At 38.9% G+C, this 15,203-nt stretch overlaps 1 protein-coding gene across 4 annotated transcripts in view; it reads right to left on the minus strand.

Annotated features, from left to right (window-relative positions):
• The window catches only part of RABEP1 (rabaptin, RAB GTPase binding effector protein 1), a 92,078-nt gene that overhangs the window by 18,786 nt on the left and 58,089 nt on the right, over positions 1-15,203 (minus strand). For 3 of the 4 annotated variants that reach the window (XM_018064462.1, XM_018064463.1, XM_018064464.1), the window contains 4 exons: positions 13,049-13,180; positions 6,861-7,328; positions 5,503-5,607; positions 1,439-1,555 (listed from right to left, as the gene is read on the minus strand). In XM_018064462.1, coding sequence (XP_017919951.1) covers positions 1,439-1,555; positions 5,503-5,607; positions 6,861-7,328; positions 13,049-13,180 — 822 coding nt within the window. The remainder of the gene's footprint in view (positions 1-1,438; positions 1,556-5,502; positions 5,608-6,860; positions 7,329-13,048; positions 13,181-15,203) is intronic. The other variant, XM_018064465.1, reaches the window with a different exon arrangement.

Consider the following 15,203-nt stretch of genomic DNA (forward strand, 5'->3'; position numbering starts at 1 on the left):
ATATAAAAGTCAGATCTAGATGGATTTTGGGTATAAATGTGGGTAGCTATAAACGATGAAGCTTCTACAAACTATATGAAAATATCTTCATAACCGCAGGATCATGATAAAAATCACTAAATCATAAAGAGAAGGATCAATAAATTTAACTATATTATTTAACTATATTAAAGTTAATAAACTTCTTCAAAAGACATCATTAAAATAATAAAAACATAAGGTACTAGGTAGAAGACATTCGGAACACATCACCAAAGGTTCTAACAAGATCATGTAAAGAATTCCTAAGAGAAAAACAAGCGAAAAAAAAGAGAGAGAGAGAGACAACCCAATAAAAAAAATGAGACCTGAGAAGTAATTTCACACATACACACACACACACAACAATACCCCAATGGCAAACAGACACAAAAAATGCTAAATAACCTCAAATGCAAACTAAGCCACAATGAAATACCATTACACACCCACCAAAACAGCTATAATTGAAATAAAACAAAACAAAGTCTGCCAAGACTGTGGACCCAGAGGAATTTGCTGGGGAGAGTACACACTCATACAACCACTTCCTGGCACTATTATCTCCAAAAGTTGACATACATTTTGAACATTTTGACCCAGACATTCCTTCCACTCCTAGGCATATACCCAGCAGCAGCAACATGTGCAGAAAGTCCTATACAAAAATTTCAAAGTAGAATTATTCATAATATCCCAGAACTATATACAACCCAAAGGCTAATCAACATTAAGATGGATAAATTATAATATAGCCATATAATGAATTGTATAACTATACCACAATGAAAATAACAACTGCCACACATTTGTAACAAGAAACGTCACAATGTTGAATGGAGAAAGAAAGACACAAAAGAATACAAACTATATAATTCACCTGTTAAAATAAAAAAGCAGACAAAACTGATCTAATGGTGTTAAAGTTAGCGCTATACTTACTTCTGGGGAGAAAATAGTAAGCGGAGGGGGGAAGTGAGGGTTTCTGACGTACTAGCTAATTTTCTATCAGTCAGTCTTGGTGGTTTATACAGATATTAGTTCAGGTATGTTTGGTATATCATATATAAGGTTGGGGGTTTTTCTAGGCATGCTACACTTTTTCAAAAAGTCAAGAAGATAACTCGGATCTTTCTTGTCAGCAGGTTTCTTGTGCAGCAGAAAAACCTAATAAAAATCAAAGGGGAAAAGAGAACCAGAGCCTCCTGATTATTCACTAATCAGTTATTTCAAAAGCTATTTTCCTTAAATCTGTAAAACACACACCAGAGAAAGATCAGTTTGAGATATTTTTATCTGGAGGAAAATAACAGAACCGTCAGATCTTCAGGGCAAGAAAAAAATGTTACTTTGTTTTCAGAACTCTTATTTGAACAACTCAGTCGTCTCCCACGGGTCACATTGTAAAACCCTCATTTACCTGGTGACTTGAGTCTTCAGTGCTCTGCTTTATGAAGTCCTCCAGTTCCTGTTTATCTTTCATTGTCTTCTCTAACTGATCATTTGCTTGCCTTAGCATCACCTGTAGTTTTTTCACCTATGCAATTTTAAATGTTAATTAGAAGGAAGTTCCAGAATTTTCATAGAATTTTTTTAAAATCCCTAGCTCCAGAAAATTTTAAATATAATCTTTTTTTCTTGAGAATCATATTTTTCAGTGTGGGAAAGAACTGAGATGAATTACCTTGTTCAACAACTATATTGTGCTTTACAGTTAACAATACGTCTTTCATATCCATTTGAAAATATATGCTCTTCCTCTCCTATGTCTTCTAGACTAGGGCCCTGGCCTCCTTGACTCTAATCTGTCTTCAGCCTCCAGTCTACAATCCACACTAACACAATAAATATTTCTAAAATGAAAGTCAAATCATATTAAGTCCCTACTTAAAATCCTTAAATGCCTCCCAAAGTCTTCAAGGTAAAATTTAAACCCCTTCAGTCATCACAACACTGCTGCCCTCAGTGATCTCATCATGGCCTTGCCTTTGGAGCTTCCTTTCCCACCACTTCCCCCACTCTCTCTCTTCTCTATCCCCAGACCCTCACATGCCCTATGCTTCGCCACATGAACTATTCATACTCCCTGGAACACACAATTTTCCTTCAGGACTGTTCCTTTATACAGCTTTCCTCTCCTTCAACACCCTTTCCCCACTAGCTCTAAAACAAACTTAGCTGAACCCTAACCCTAACCTTCCCTAGTTAACAGCCCATAGTTAAGTTAGATGTCTCTGCTCCTCATCTAGTTCTACTCGTACAAGAACAACCCACCCTGAAAGGATGGCTTGGGTTGAAACACTAAAAATTCCTCATGAGCAGTACTGTGTTCTCTCTGTAGCTGAACACTAAGAACCCAGCAAAGTGCCTACACAGTTGAAGCAAGAGCAAAATGTCTGACATGACTATGGAACCCAAGATGACCCATTCCTGTACCAAACCAGAGGCCATCTATTGCTATATTAGCTTCACAAAAAGCTTTAGAAGTTTACCTTTGAGCCATCAAACACACACACACACACACACACACACACACACACACACACACACGGAGGAAATTTATGCCAAAGGCATTTGAAAATATTAAGCCATCATTCTAATCAGCTTAAGCTTAAAGACTAGGGTAGCACTTCCACAATAACCAAAGAACAATTGGGAAATATAAGAAAAAAAGTTATTTTTTCCTTGTATATACTTTCACAAGTCTACTCTCATGAAATTCTATAGTATTTGCTAAATGTTATCAAGGAACCCACTATTAGGCACTGTATTTGGAAAGTTCAGTTCAGTTGCTCAATTGTGTCTGACTCTTTGCAACCCCATGGACTGCTGCACACCAGGCTTCCCTGTCCATCATCGACTCCCAGAGTTCACTCAAACTCATGTCCATCAAGTCAGTGATGCCATCCAGCCATCTCATCCTCTGTCGTCCCCTTCTCCTCCTGCCTTCAATCTTTCCCAGCATCAGGGTCTTTTTCCAATGAGCTGGTTCTTCGCATTAGGTGGCCAAAGAACTGGAGTTTCAACTTCAGCATCCGTCCTTTCAATGAATATTCAGGACTGATTTCCTTTAGGATGGACTGGTCAGATCTCCTTACAGTCCAAGGGGCTCTTAAGAGTCTTCTCCAACACCACAGCTCAAAAGCATCAATTCTTCAGAGCTCAGCTTTCTTTACAGTCCAACTCTCACATCCATACATGACTATTGGAAAAACCAGAGCTTTGACTAGATGGACCTTTGTTGGTAATGTCTCTCTCTGCTTTTTAATATGCTGTCTAGGTTGGTCATAGCTTTTCTTCCAAGGAGCAAGTATCTTTTAATTTCATGGCTGCAGTCACCATTGCAGTGATTTTGGAGCCCAAAGAAATAAAGTCTGTCCCTGTTTCCACTGTTTCCCCATCTATTTCCCATGAAGTGATGGGACCAGATGCCATGATCTTCATTTTCTGAATGTTGAGCTTTAAGCCAACTTTTTCACTCTCCTCTTTCACTTTCATCAAGAGGCTCTTTAGTTCTTTAGTTCTTCTTCACTTTCTGCCATAAGGGTAGGGTCATCTGCATATCTGAGGTTATTGATATTTCTCCCGGAAATCTTGATTCCAGCTTGTGCTTCTTCCAGCCCAGCCTTTCTCATGATGAACTCTGCATAGAAGTTAAATAAGCAGGGTGACACTATACAGCCTTGACATACTCCTTTTCCTATTTGGAACCAGTCTGTTGTTCCATGTCCAGTTCTAACTGTTGCTTCCTGACCTGCATACAGGTTTCTCAAGAGGCAGGTCAGGTGGTCTGTTATTCCCATCTCTTTCAGAATTTTCCACAGTTTATTGTGATCCACACAGTCAAAGGCTTCGGCATAGTCAATAAAGCAGAAGTAGGTGTTTTTCTTGAACTCTCGTTTTTTTGATGATCCAGCGGATGTTGGCAATTTGATCTCTGGTTCTTCTGCCTTTTCTAAATCCAAATTGAACATCTGGAATTTCACGGTTCACGTACTGTTGAAGCCTGGCTTGGAGAATTTTGAGCATTACTTTGCTGGTGTGTGAGATAAGTGCAATTGTGCGGTAGTTTGAACATTCTTTGGCATTGCCCTTCTTTGGATTGGAATGAAAAATGACCTTTTCCAAAGTCCTGTGACCACTGCTGAGTTTTCCAGATTTGCTGGCATATTGAGTGCAGCACTTTCATAGCATCATCTTTTAGGATTTGAAGTAGCTCAACTGGAACTCCGTCACCTCCACTAGCTTTGTTCATAGCTATGCTTCCTAAGGCCCACTTGACTTCACATTCCAGGATGTCTGGCTCTAGGTCAGTGATCACACCATCATGGTTATCTGGATCATGAAGATAATTTTTTGTATGGTTCTTCTGTGTATTCCTGCCATCTCTTCTTAACATCTTCTGCTTCTCTTAGGTCCATACAATTCCTATCCTTTACTGTACCCATCTTCACATGAAATGTTCCCTTGGTATCTCTAATTTTCTTGAAGAGATCTCTCGTCTTTCCCATTCTATTGTCTGCCACTATTGCTTTGCATTGATCGCTGAGGAAGGCTGTCTTATTTCTCCTTGCTATTCTTTGCAACTCTGCATTCAAATGGGTATATTTTTCCTTTTCTCCTTTGCCTTTCACTTCCCTTCTTTTCTCAGCTATTTGTAAGGCCTTGTCAGACAACCATTTGCCTTTTTGCGTTTATTTTTCTTGGGGATGGTCTTGATCACTGCCTCCTGTACAACGTCACATACCTCTCCTATAGTTCTCCAGGCAGTCTGTCTATCAGATCTAATCCCTTGAATCTATTTGTCACTTCCACTGTATAATCGTAAGGGATTTGATAAAGGTCATACCTGAATGGTCTAGTGGTTTTCCCTACTTTCTCCAATTAAGTCTGAATTTGGCAATAAGGAGTTCACGATCTGAGCCACAGCCAGCTCCCAGTCTTGTTTTTGTATTGTATTTGGAAAGGTCTTGTCAATTTCAACATATCTGACTTACCAAATCTTAATTTCTGTGACCCCATAAACTACCCTATTTCAACAAATTTATGACAAGACGTAGGCAATAAGCAACAGAGTCCAAATACTGGTTAATGTAATATTCAATTAACTTTTATCCAATAAGCAATAGTCAACCCCTTATCTCCCTAACCCTCCATATCATAATGCACTTTCCATGTGTATGCATTCATGACAATAACCTGTCTAGGCCTTGAGCACAAGGAACAGGCTGGAGAGGAGATATGCCAGCTGAGCTGACCAGTGTGGTACTGGGCAAGCTAGCCATGCAAAGACACACAAAAGCAAAAATTCTGTCATGTCCTCCCACTGGAAATGTAACTGACATCACATGCACCAGATTATTTCAGACTTCACAAGATGGATAAACTTCATAAAGCAAATTGGGAGAGGTAAAAGGCAATTAATTCAGCACCTCCAATGAAAACAACAGCTTACCAGTTTTGCACACCCCAAAAGAAACTCACCTGGTCTCTTGTTTCAGCCTCCTGAATCTGAATTCCTTGTAATTGTTTTTCATAATTGGAACACATATCACAGCGTCTACCAAGTTTATTTCCAGCATTGTGTATCTGAGGGACACCAAAATTATCTCTTATCAGAGAGAACAAAATAGGTCCACAAAACATACACGAGGAATACTTGTTGTCTTACCTATGCTACTCAAAGTAGAAAACAGAGTAAACAATTTATTCAGGGACTTATGGCAAGAAGTTATAATATAGAGTTGAATTCTAAAAAATCCTAAGTCCCATACAAGTATGATAGGAAAACAAGGGACATAACTTTATCACCAAGAGGCTCAGGACCCCACACTACCACATTTGGGGGAAACACAAGGAAAGTAAAAGGTACTATACCGTGGCACACACAATTTAAATCGATACTAGCCAACAAGAGGAGACGTGAGCTCGGAGTGCCAATTAACCATTTCACCAGCTCCAAGCACAAAGCAGGTATGAAACAATTAAGTAGCACCTTTTCACATGTTCTGCATAAGCCCAAGGAGAATAGTTTCTTTCAACCTTAATAAGCTGTTCCACCTGCTAACCAAGTTTCTTTAAAGAAAAGTAGCCCTGAGTAAAAGGAACCACTGGAAGTTGTACAACGTGAATCCCAATCCAGGTTTTGCCTCTAAGTCAAAGGGGAAATTTGAGCAACTCACTTGACCTTTCTGAGCCAGTTTCCTTATCTCTAAAGTTGGAGAAAATCATACCCTGATTGTCTCATTATTATCAAGAAGGTCAAAGAGAAGAGGTATGTGAAAGGGCTTGTAATCTGTAAAGCACTATGCAACTACATATTTAAGCTTTTATCTCCTAGTCTTACTTTTTAGTTTGCAAATACTATTAGCAGGAAAATTAACCTCATTAAAGGTTGCCTTCTCTTCTCTCCCACATTTTCCAACCCTACCTTAAACTCTCAGCATCAACTAGTGAATAAGCATTTGTACTTCAGACCTCAAAGAAAGATGAAAGTATGAATCCTAGAATACACTGAGATTATGCAAAACTGCAAAGCAAAACAAATTCAGGCTACACAAATTTAGCTATGCTATTCAGGCAGATCACTCTAACTGAAGATGTGTGACATCAGGTGATGTTTATACTCAACACAATCAGCTAGTAAGTTCCCTTCTCTGTCATAATCACCTGGAACAGCGAAAGCAGAAAATGTAAGGGTCAGACAACACGGATTAACACCCATTTTCTGGCAACAAGTGTGAGCACTGGCTCCAGGGGCTATCTCTTGAATGAACAATAAATTCAGAGCTACCCAGGATCCCTCAGAGCAAGCAAGAGGCAAAGCCAGGAGGAGAGCTCACCTCTTTCTGCAAGAGATTCCATTCTGTCTCACTGACTAGGCGGTAGCCACTGGGGGACACATAAGCACTTTCCATGCCCTGTGTGACACTCGACAGGAGGGATGCTGTCTCCTCTTGCTCCGGTGTCATCGCCTTGATTGCTCTCTCCTGATCTTTGGTTAACATAAACCCACTTGGCATTTGCAGTGACCCGAGGGAGGCAGTATCAAAGTTCTCAGTCACAGAATCTGCTCCTACCAACGGTCCGAAATCTGATTCGTCCAGGTTCCCAGCAGATTTTGCTTTGCAGTTATAGCCTAAAGCTTTGGATTGCAGCGAGCCTGAAGTTCCCAGGCTATCTGTAGACTGTGCTCTCCTGAGTCCATCTTTAAACACATCATTGTCTGGTTTACTGAAAGGATCCCCGGATGGCAACAGTAAGTCTGCATCCAGAGAATGGACTGAACCATGGGTGCTATCTAAATGTTCCTGAAATGGGAAAATATATTGCCAAGTTAGACAATTCCTGTTATTTTCAAAGAGAAAAACTATCACATTTTATAAAGTGTTTTGCCACATGTTACACATGACAGTCTTTCGTATGCTGCCTCTGTATATTCACTGAGCAAATATTTACTGACTGTCTTCTATATGCTGGGCCCTAAACCAAGCACTCAGGATACAACTGTGAGCACTCTCTGACTCCAAGATGCTTACAGTTTCATGAAAAAAATAAAAACAAGTGAACCAAGTAAACAGGCTATTAGAATATCATACTTGATAAAATGATGACAGGTTTCAGCTATGTACTGAATGCCCTGGAAGCTCAAGGAGAGGAATTCAGTCCAGACACAGGAACTCAGGAAGGTCTCCTGAAATTTGGTGTTGGGTATATTGAACATGGGGTCCTGCTGTATATCCAAGTGGAGATGTCCACCCAGCAGAGGGACAAAGAAATCTTTAGATCGAGATTTGGGAGTAACCACACCATATAGTAATAATTATGACAGCAAATCAGAACACCTTGGATGAGTCTGCAGAATGAGAAGAAAACCAAGGACAAGGCCCTGAGAAACATCACTTTTGTCCATTTGGGAGATGGACAGAGGAAGGAGTAGCCAGAATAGAAAGGAAATGAGAATGTTGTATGCTGGAAACCAAGTTTCAAGCAAGATGTAATCAGCACATTAAATAAGGCGTCCATCAAGCGAAAGAAGCCAGACACAAATGGTCACACACTGAATGATTCCATCCATGTGAAATATCCAGAATAGGCAAATCCAGAGACCAAAAACAAATTAGTGGCTGCCAGAGGCTAAAAAGAAAATAAAGTAGGGAGTGACTCCTTAATGATATATGGGGGTCTCTTCTGGGGGCAATGAAAGTGTTCTGAAACAAGACAGGTGATGGCTGCACTACACTATGACTATACTAAAGGTCACGGAATTGCACATTTTAAATGGTTTATTTTTATGTGAATTTTATTTCAATGTTTTTAATGTGCTGCAGCACACTCCCAAAGTCAAAAAGCACAGCAGTACCATTCTAGCACAGTTAGTAGGAAAATTAGAAAACAAGGAAAACGTAGCAAGTTTTTCTAAAAATTTAATTTATTCAATTTAAATAACTGGCTTTTAAGATAATATTCTTTCTATTTTTTGCTGTTAATGTCTTTACTTTTATGAACTATAAAAGACTAAAATATAGATTTCTTTTAATGTTTTAAAAATATCCTTATTTGGCATAATACAAAGTTGACAACTTTTATGTTAATTCCTCCAGTTCTTTCTAAATTTTTTTTTAAGGTTTTCTAATATGTGAAATTCAGATGGCCAAGGAACACAAATATAGCATATACTGAGCAAGCTATGGCAAAGGTCCCAGATAAGCAGTCTCACAGAAACTGGGGTGAGAATGCATTCTGCCAGCTTATAAAAGACCCAACATCTAACACTATCATACACAATGCTATTGTCACTCTGAAGAGGGAAAGGAATGGGGCAAAAAGCTGTGAGGGCCTTTTAAGAAGCACAGACCAGGGTGCTCAGAGCAGTATTTCAGTTCAGTTCAGTTGCTCAGTCGTGTCCAACTCTTTGCGACCCCATGAATCACAGCACGCCAGGCCACCCTGTCCATCACCAACTCCCAGAGTTCACTCAAACTCACGTCCATCGAGTCAGTGATGCCATCCAGCCATCTCATCCTCTGTCGTCCCCTTCTCCTCCTGCCCCCAATTCCTCCCAGCATCAGAGTCTTTTCCAATGAGTCAACTCTTCACATCAGGTGGCCAAAGTACTGGAGTTTCAGCTTTAGCATCATCCCTTCCAAAGAACACCCAGGGCTGATCTCCTTTAGAATGGACCGGTTGGATCTCCTTGCAGTTCAAGGGACTCTCAAGAGTCTTCTCCAACACCACAGTTCAAAAGCATCAATTCTTCGGTGCTCAGCTTTCTTCACAGTCCAACTCTCACATCCATACATGACTACTGGATAAACCATAGCCTTGACTAGACGGAACTTTGTTGGCAAAGTAATGTCTCTGCTTTTCAATATGCTATCTAGATTGGTCATAACTTTCCTTCCAAGGAGTAAGTGTCTTTTAATTTCATGGCTGCAGTCACCATCTGCAGTGATTTTGGAGCCCAAAAAATAAAGTCTGACACTGTTTCCACTGTTTCCCCATCTATTTCCCATGAAGTGATGGGACCAGATGCCATGATCTTCTTCGAATGTTGAGCTTTAAGCCAACTTTTTCACTCTCCTCTTTCACTTTCATTAAGAGGCTTTTTAGTTCTTCTTCACTTTCTGCCATAAGGGTGGTGTCATCTGCATATCTGAGGTTACTGATATTTCTCCCGGCAATCTTGATTCCAGCTTGTGCTTCTTCCAGCCCAGCGTTTCTCATGATGTACTCTGCATAGAAGTTAAATAAGCAGGGTGACAATATACAGCCTTGACATACTCCTTTTCCTATTTGGAACCAGTCTGTTGTTCCACGTCCAGTTCTAATTGCTGCTTCCTGACCTGCATACAGGTTTCTCAAGAGGCAGGTCAGGTGATCTGGTATTCCCATCTCTTTCAGAATTTTCCACAGTTTATTGTGATCCACACAGTCAAAGGCTTTGGCATAGTCAATAAAGCAGAAATAGATGTTTTTCTGGAACTCTCTTGCTTTTTCCATGATCCAGCAGATGTTGGCAATTTGATCTGTGGTTCCTCTGCCTTTTTTAAAACCAACTTACTTATAAGGAATATGGACTTGTAGGGAAGTATAAACTGTTACAGTGTTTCTGAAAGATGATTCAACAATATGTTTGTTTATGCTCTTAAACCCAGCAGGTCTTTTCCCAAGAACTTACATTAAGGAAGTAATCAGATTAAACCCATGATTTTTATATAACAAAGAATTATATATAATAACATTACAACATTACTCATATTAATGAAATATTTTTTACTAGCGAAAAATGAAACAACTTATGTTTATTTTCTATATTTTATGATGTTTTTGACCTTTGAAGGCCTTGCTGGCTGAGGAGTGACTGCCTCTTCCAATTTAGCTAACTCCCAGAAATAATGAACAACTTGTTTATCACTATGTCTTTCACACCCAAATCAACCAATCCCAAGTCAACACCCCCTACCAACTCCTTTATCTAACTCTTATCCACCAAGCCAGTATTTCCCCTGCCCTAAAGCAACCCAGGGCCAGGTACCAGAAAACTGAAGACAGATTATCTGCCCCAAAGCCCACTGGAGTTACAACAACTAGCCAGTCCTATGTGATCTACCCTGCCCTGCTTTTCCCTCGAAAATCCCAGTAATAGCTGTGGTCCACGCTGTCCCCCTGCTACTGCTCTTGCTTCATGACCAGCTCTGATGGGGCTTCCACCATGTGGCTCTGCATGGTGTGCCATGACGCTCAATGTCTAGGCAGCTGTAAGGTTAAAACTTTTGTTTAGTGGCATTTATCTCTCTACGTCGTCACTCAGTTACCTTTATAAATTAAAACCTGGGCACAAACCAATCTCTAGGAGATTAAGGAATTACAGTATACTTACATGCTGAAATACTGTTAGTAATAACATTTTCAAGGAAAACATTGACTGATGTACCAAAACCTTTATAAATAGATGTAAGTGGGAAATGTACATAAAACATTATGTAGTTACAATCTGTATTATGTTTAAAAAGAACAAATAGAAACACATATATGTTACCTTTGGAAATGGAAAAAGAGAGAAAGGAGAGGTACATACCAAAATGTTAGCGGTGGTATCTCTGAGTAGTAGAATTATCAGTTATTTTTATTTGGTGTGACTTTCTCTACTTTCCAAATTGTCCATAATAAGTATATATTACTTTTGTAGTGATAAAAGCACATTCTAAGCATTAGATCAAAGAAGATATGGGTCCTATGCATATCTTTAGCAATACATGATTATCTAATTAAGTCTCCAGAGCAGTGCATATTAACTTTAAATCAACAGGCTAAGGTAAACTGTCACTGACTCTCAATACAAAACAAGTATACATTCAACATTCAAACTGCAAAACATCAGATCTGAAAGTCTATAAGAGATTTCAGTGTCAGAAAATAATATTATAAACATTTAGTATAAATCTGTTAAGACGGAATTAAAAAATTTTAAGTGCTTCACTCACTGTAAATCACAACAAATTTCCCTTTCCTGTTTTTCTGCTAAAATATTTTTTTAAAGTATGAAACTTTCCCAAACATTCCTGGACACAGGACTGCATGATGCAGAAACCACATAATATTTGGCAGTACCCAAAAACTGAGACATTCTCTTGGAAGTCTAACTATTTAAAAAAGCACAAAGCAAAATCAGGCCAAGGTTCCCAGTGTATGAGCCAACACAGAGAATGTACAAAAACAATTACATCATACTTTTCAGTGTCCACTAGGATTTTTTAAAAGCATTTTTTCAACATCAAATAATCCATAAACATGGAAATATGAGCCACCAGGAAGTAGACTATACATGGTTCAGCATAAATCTGCAAACTAAACACAAACATAATACCTTTGAAAGTGAGACAAGATCCGTATCCAATTTAACTGAAACTGGTTCACCAGGCAGGGAAAGGAGGTGGGGGAACGGGTATGAAGCTCTGGACAGTACGGACAATGCACATGAGCAGGGACAGCGAGTAGAAAGCTCTGCTGTGATGGAGCGGAGAGCATGGTAAGTAAGGCTCCTATACGGCAAGCTGGGGACCTTAGTTTTTTACCCTAAAGTCAATTAACAAAACATTTCCTTTCCTGAAAGGAGGTATTTAGCTGGAGTTCTGAAGGATGAATAGAAGGATTCCAGAACTCACAAAGGCAGAGGGAGGTAAACATTCCAGGTGAAGGAACCAACATGTAAGATGAGAGTACAGCACAACAAGATAACCAATGTGGTTAAAACAGGGTGCATATTATGAAGAGTCTTGACTATCTGAGTAAGGACCTTGTACTTACTTATGTAAGTAATGTGACTGAGTGGTGGTTCTGAGTAGAGGAGTAGCCTGACTATAGCTGCACTTAAGCAAAACCAATCTGATAGTAATGCTCAGGGTACAGTGGAGTGGGACAGGCTAAAAACAGGAAATGTAATGAGCAGGCACTTGCCACATGTGGGTGAGAGGTGACGAAGCCACAGGAACACCACCTTACACTTTCCACCTCCAGGTCTCTCTACTGGACCTATTCCCAATACCAGAAATGTCCTACCCTACCCCATCACAGTCTTCCAAACCCACCCACTGTTCTCAGGGCTTAATACCTAATACTTGTTAACACTCAAATACATGCCACAAAGAATTGTTTCAATACTTTAGATAATTTCTTTTCCTTTAAACAAAAGCTCAACATATCAGAAATATTTATTCATATCAGAAAAGATTTTACAGATATTACTTAAATTTTCTTCTAATATTTTAATTTTGGAACCACTAGAAAAAAAGTCTGTTTCACAGACGATGAGAGAATCTGCACGTTTCAAACAGAACTACCTATAATACTAACACACACACACACACGCATAATACTGTAAAAGTAATTGAATATAAAAGTTAGTTTATCTAATTTTCACCTATTAGTATACACACTTCCCAAATGAACAATGTAACTGACTGATGTATGAGAAGCTAAAAATGGAAATACTGTGTATATAATGATTTTAATTATAGGGTCACTGTACCTCCTCATTTGATAACTGAGCTGAAGATTCTTCATGAGTTAAAGCACACACTACTGGTATTTTCACTTCCTCCTCAACATCTGTTTTTTTGTGATCCTTTCTCTTACTAAGTCTTTGCTGTTCATCTTCCTCCTGAAAGTTAGGAAGAAAAAATATATATTACTGAGGTAATATATACTGAATGGTTCTTTAACCACTCAAAACAAATATAGAAGTACACTGTGAAAAGCCAAACAAAAGAAAGTAAATCACCTCCTCTTCTTCAAGTGATCCAAGAAGGAAAATTAACACAGAATGTTCCCTCAGGTTATTATGGAAACAAACAGGAAAAAGTTATGGCATTACACATCCATTTGGAACATGTACAAATTAATATGAAATACAAACGAATTATTAAAGTTGATAACAATAATTCACTAAACAAAGATGAAAAATACCCTCAATGACCCCCACCCAAATACACCAGTGGTGAGGGACAAACACACAGTTAGACTACTATTCAAGTATGTACAAGGTTCTACAGAAGAACAAAATAAAGATTTCACCTAAGGCAGCCAGATAGGGGGGCCCAAAGAGAGTAACACTTCAGCTGGACCTGGAAGAATTGGTAAGATGAGTCTGCCAATTTTGAGACAAGCAAGGGTTCCAGGGGAAAAAGTACATAAAAGAGGCAGAGGCATGGAAGAGCAGGCATACGAGTAGCAAGATACATGGAGAAAGGGATGATGAAGTGCTTAGACTGTAGAACCAGAGACTGTTCAACCCTCAGATATGCCATTAGTCCCTGTCTCATGTGGAAAGTTTTCTTGTGTGTATCTGTTTTGAAAACCACATGAGATAAAGTTTACATATAAAGCCTTGGCACAATGCTGGCACATGGCCTTAAATAACCAGTTTTGGAGTTTAGACTATTCTAATGGGAAGCAGAAAGAGCATGATTAGATCTGTACTTTAGAATCTAAATCCTCAAGTTGACTGAGTCTACATACAAGGTGAATGAGTCAGACAAGAGATAGAAAAGAAATTTAAAAAGAAACTTCTGAAAAACAAAATCTAACCTAAACTATACAAGGTAACTTAAAATATTTGTTACAATACCTAGAAAACTTCTAAATAGCTATCCTAAGAAACTATTTTCCTAAGGACACTATCCTAAGGAAGTATTTGTGTTCACAATATATATACAACATAGTATATTAGCTGTAAAACTATTTGAAATGACCAAAAGAAAGGAAAGAAACCATCTAGATGCCCACTACAAAGAGAAGGATTAAATCAATTACAGTACACCATGCTACCAGTTAACAAGAATAAGACAGACCTCTGAAAAATATATCCAAGATGACACTTATGAGAAAAATAAGCTGCAGAATAAAAACATACCATGATTCCAGCTGTATGGGGAACAAACAAACAAACCTAACCATACACTTATAAACACAAAGAAATGGTCTTAAATACTACCTTCCAAATGGATTATTCCTGATTAAAAAAGTGGCTATTTCTGGGAAGGGAAGGGAGAGTTTAATTTTATCACTTTATTTTCTCACTTTGTATTTAAAACAAAGTACCTTAACATGAGAATGTATTTATGTATTACTCATGTAATTTAAATAATTTTTTAAGATAACTAAACAGGATGCTTGGTATGTAGAACTCTAGACACCTGTCTTTTCACACCACTCAGCCTCTCCATCCTCACCCATTACCTTCTAATAAGATTTTTAGAGCAATGTCAAGAAAGACATGGTCTGCTGCTGCTGCTGCTAAGTCACGTCAGTAGTGTTCGACTCTGTGTGACCCCATAGACCACAGCCCACCAGGCTCCTCCATCCCTGGGATTCTCCAGGCAAGAACACTGGAGTGGGTTGCCATTTCCTTCTCCAATGCATGAAAGTGAAAAGTGAAAGTGAAGTTGCTCAGTCGTGTCCGACTCTTCACGACCCCATGGACCGTAGCCTACCAGTCTCCTCTGTCCATGGATTTTCCAGGCAAGAATACTGGAGTAGAAGACATGGCCTGGATTAACACAATGAGATCTGTACTTTAGAACCTAAATCCTCAAGTTGAGGCTTTAAACTTCTCAGACTTCTGTCTGAAAAGCAGACAGAACTGTAGAGAAAGATTTTCTCAGAAATATGCACTACTGCACCTG

Source organism: Capra hircus, chromosome 19 (genome assembly GCF_001704415.2).
Source record: "Capra hircus breed San Clemente chromosome 19, ASM170441v1, whole genome shotgun sequence".
Classification (NCBI taxonomy): domain Eukaryota; kingdom Metazoa; phylum Chordata; class Mammalia; order Artiodactyla; family Bovidae; genus Capra; species Capra hircus.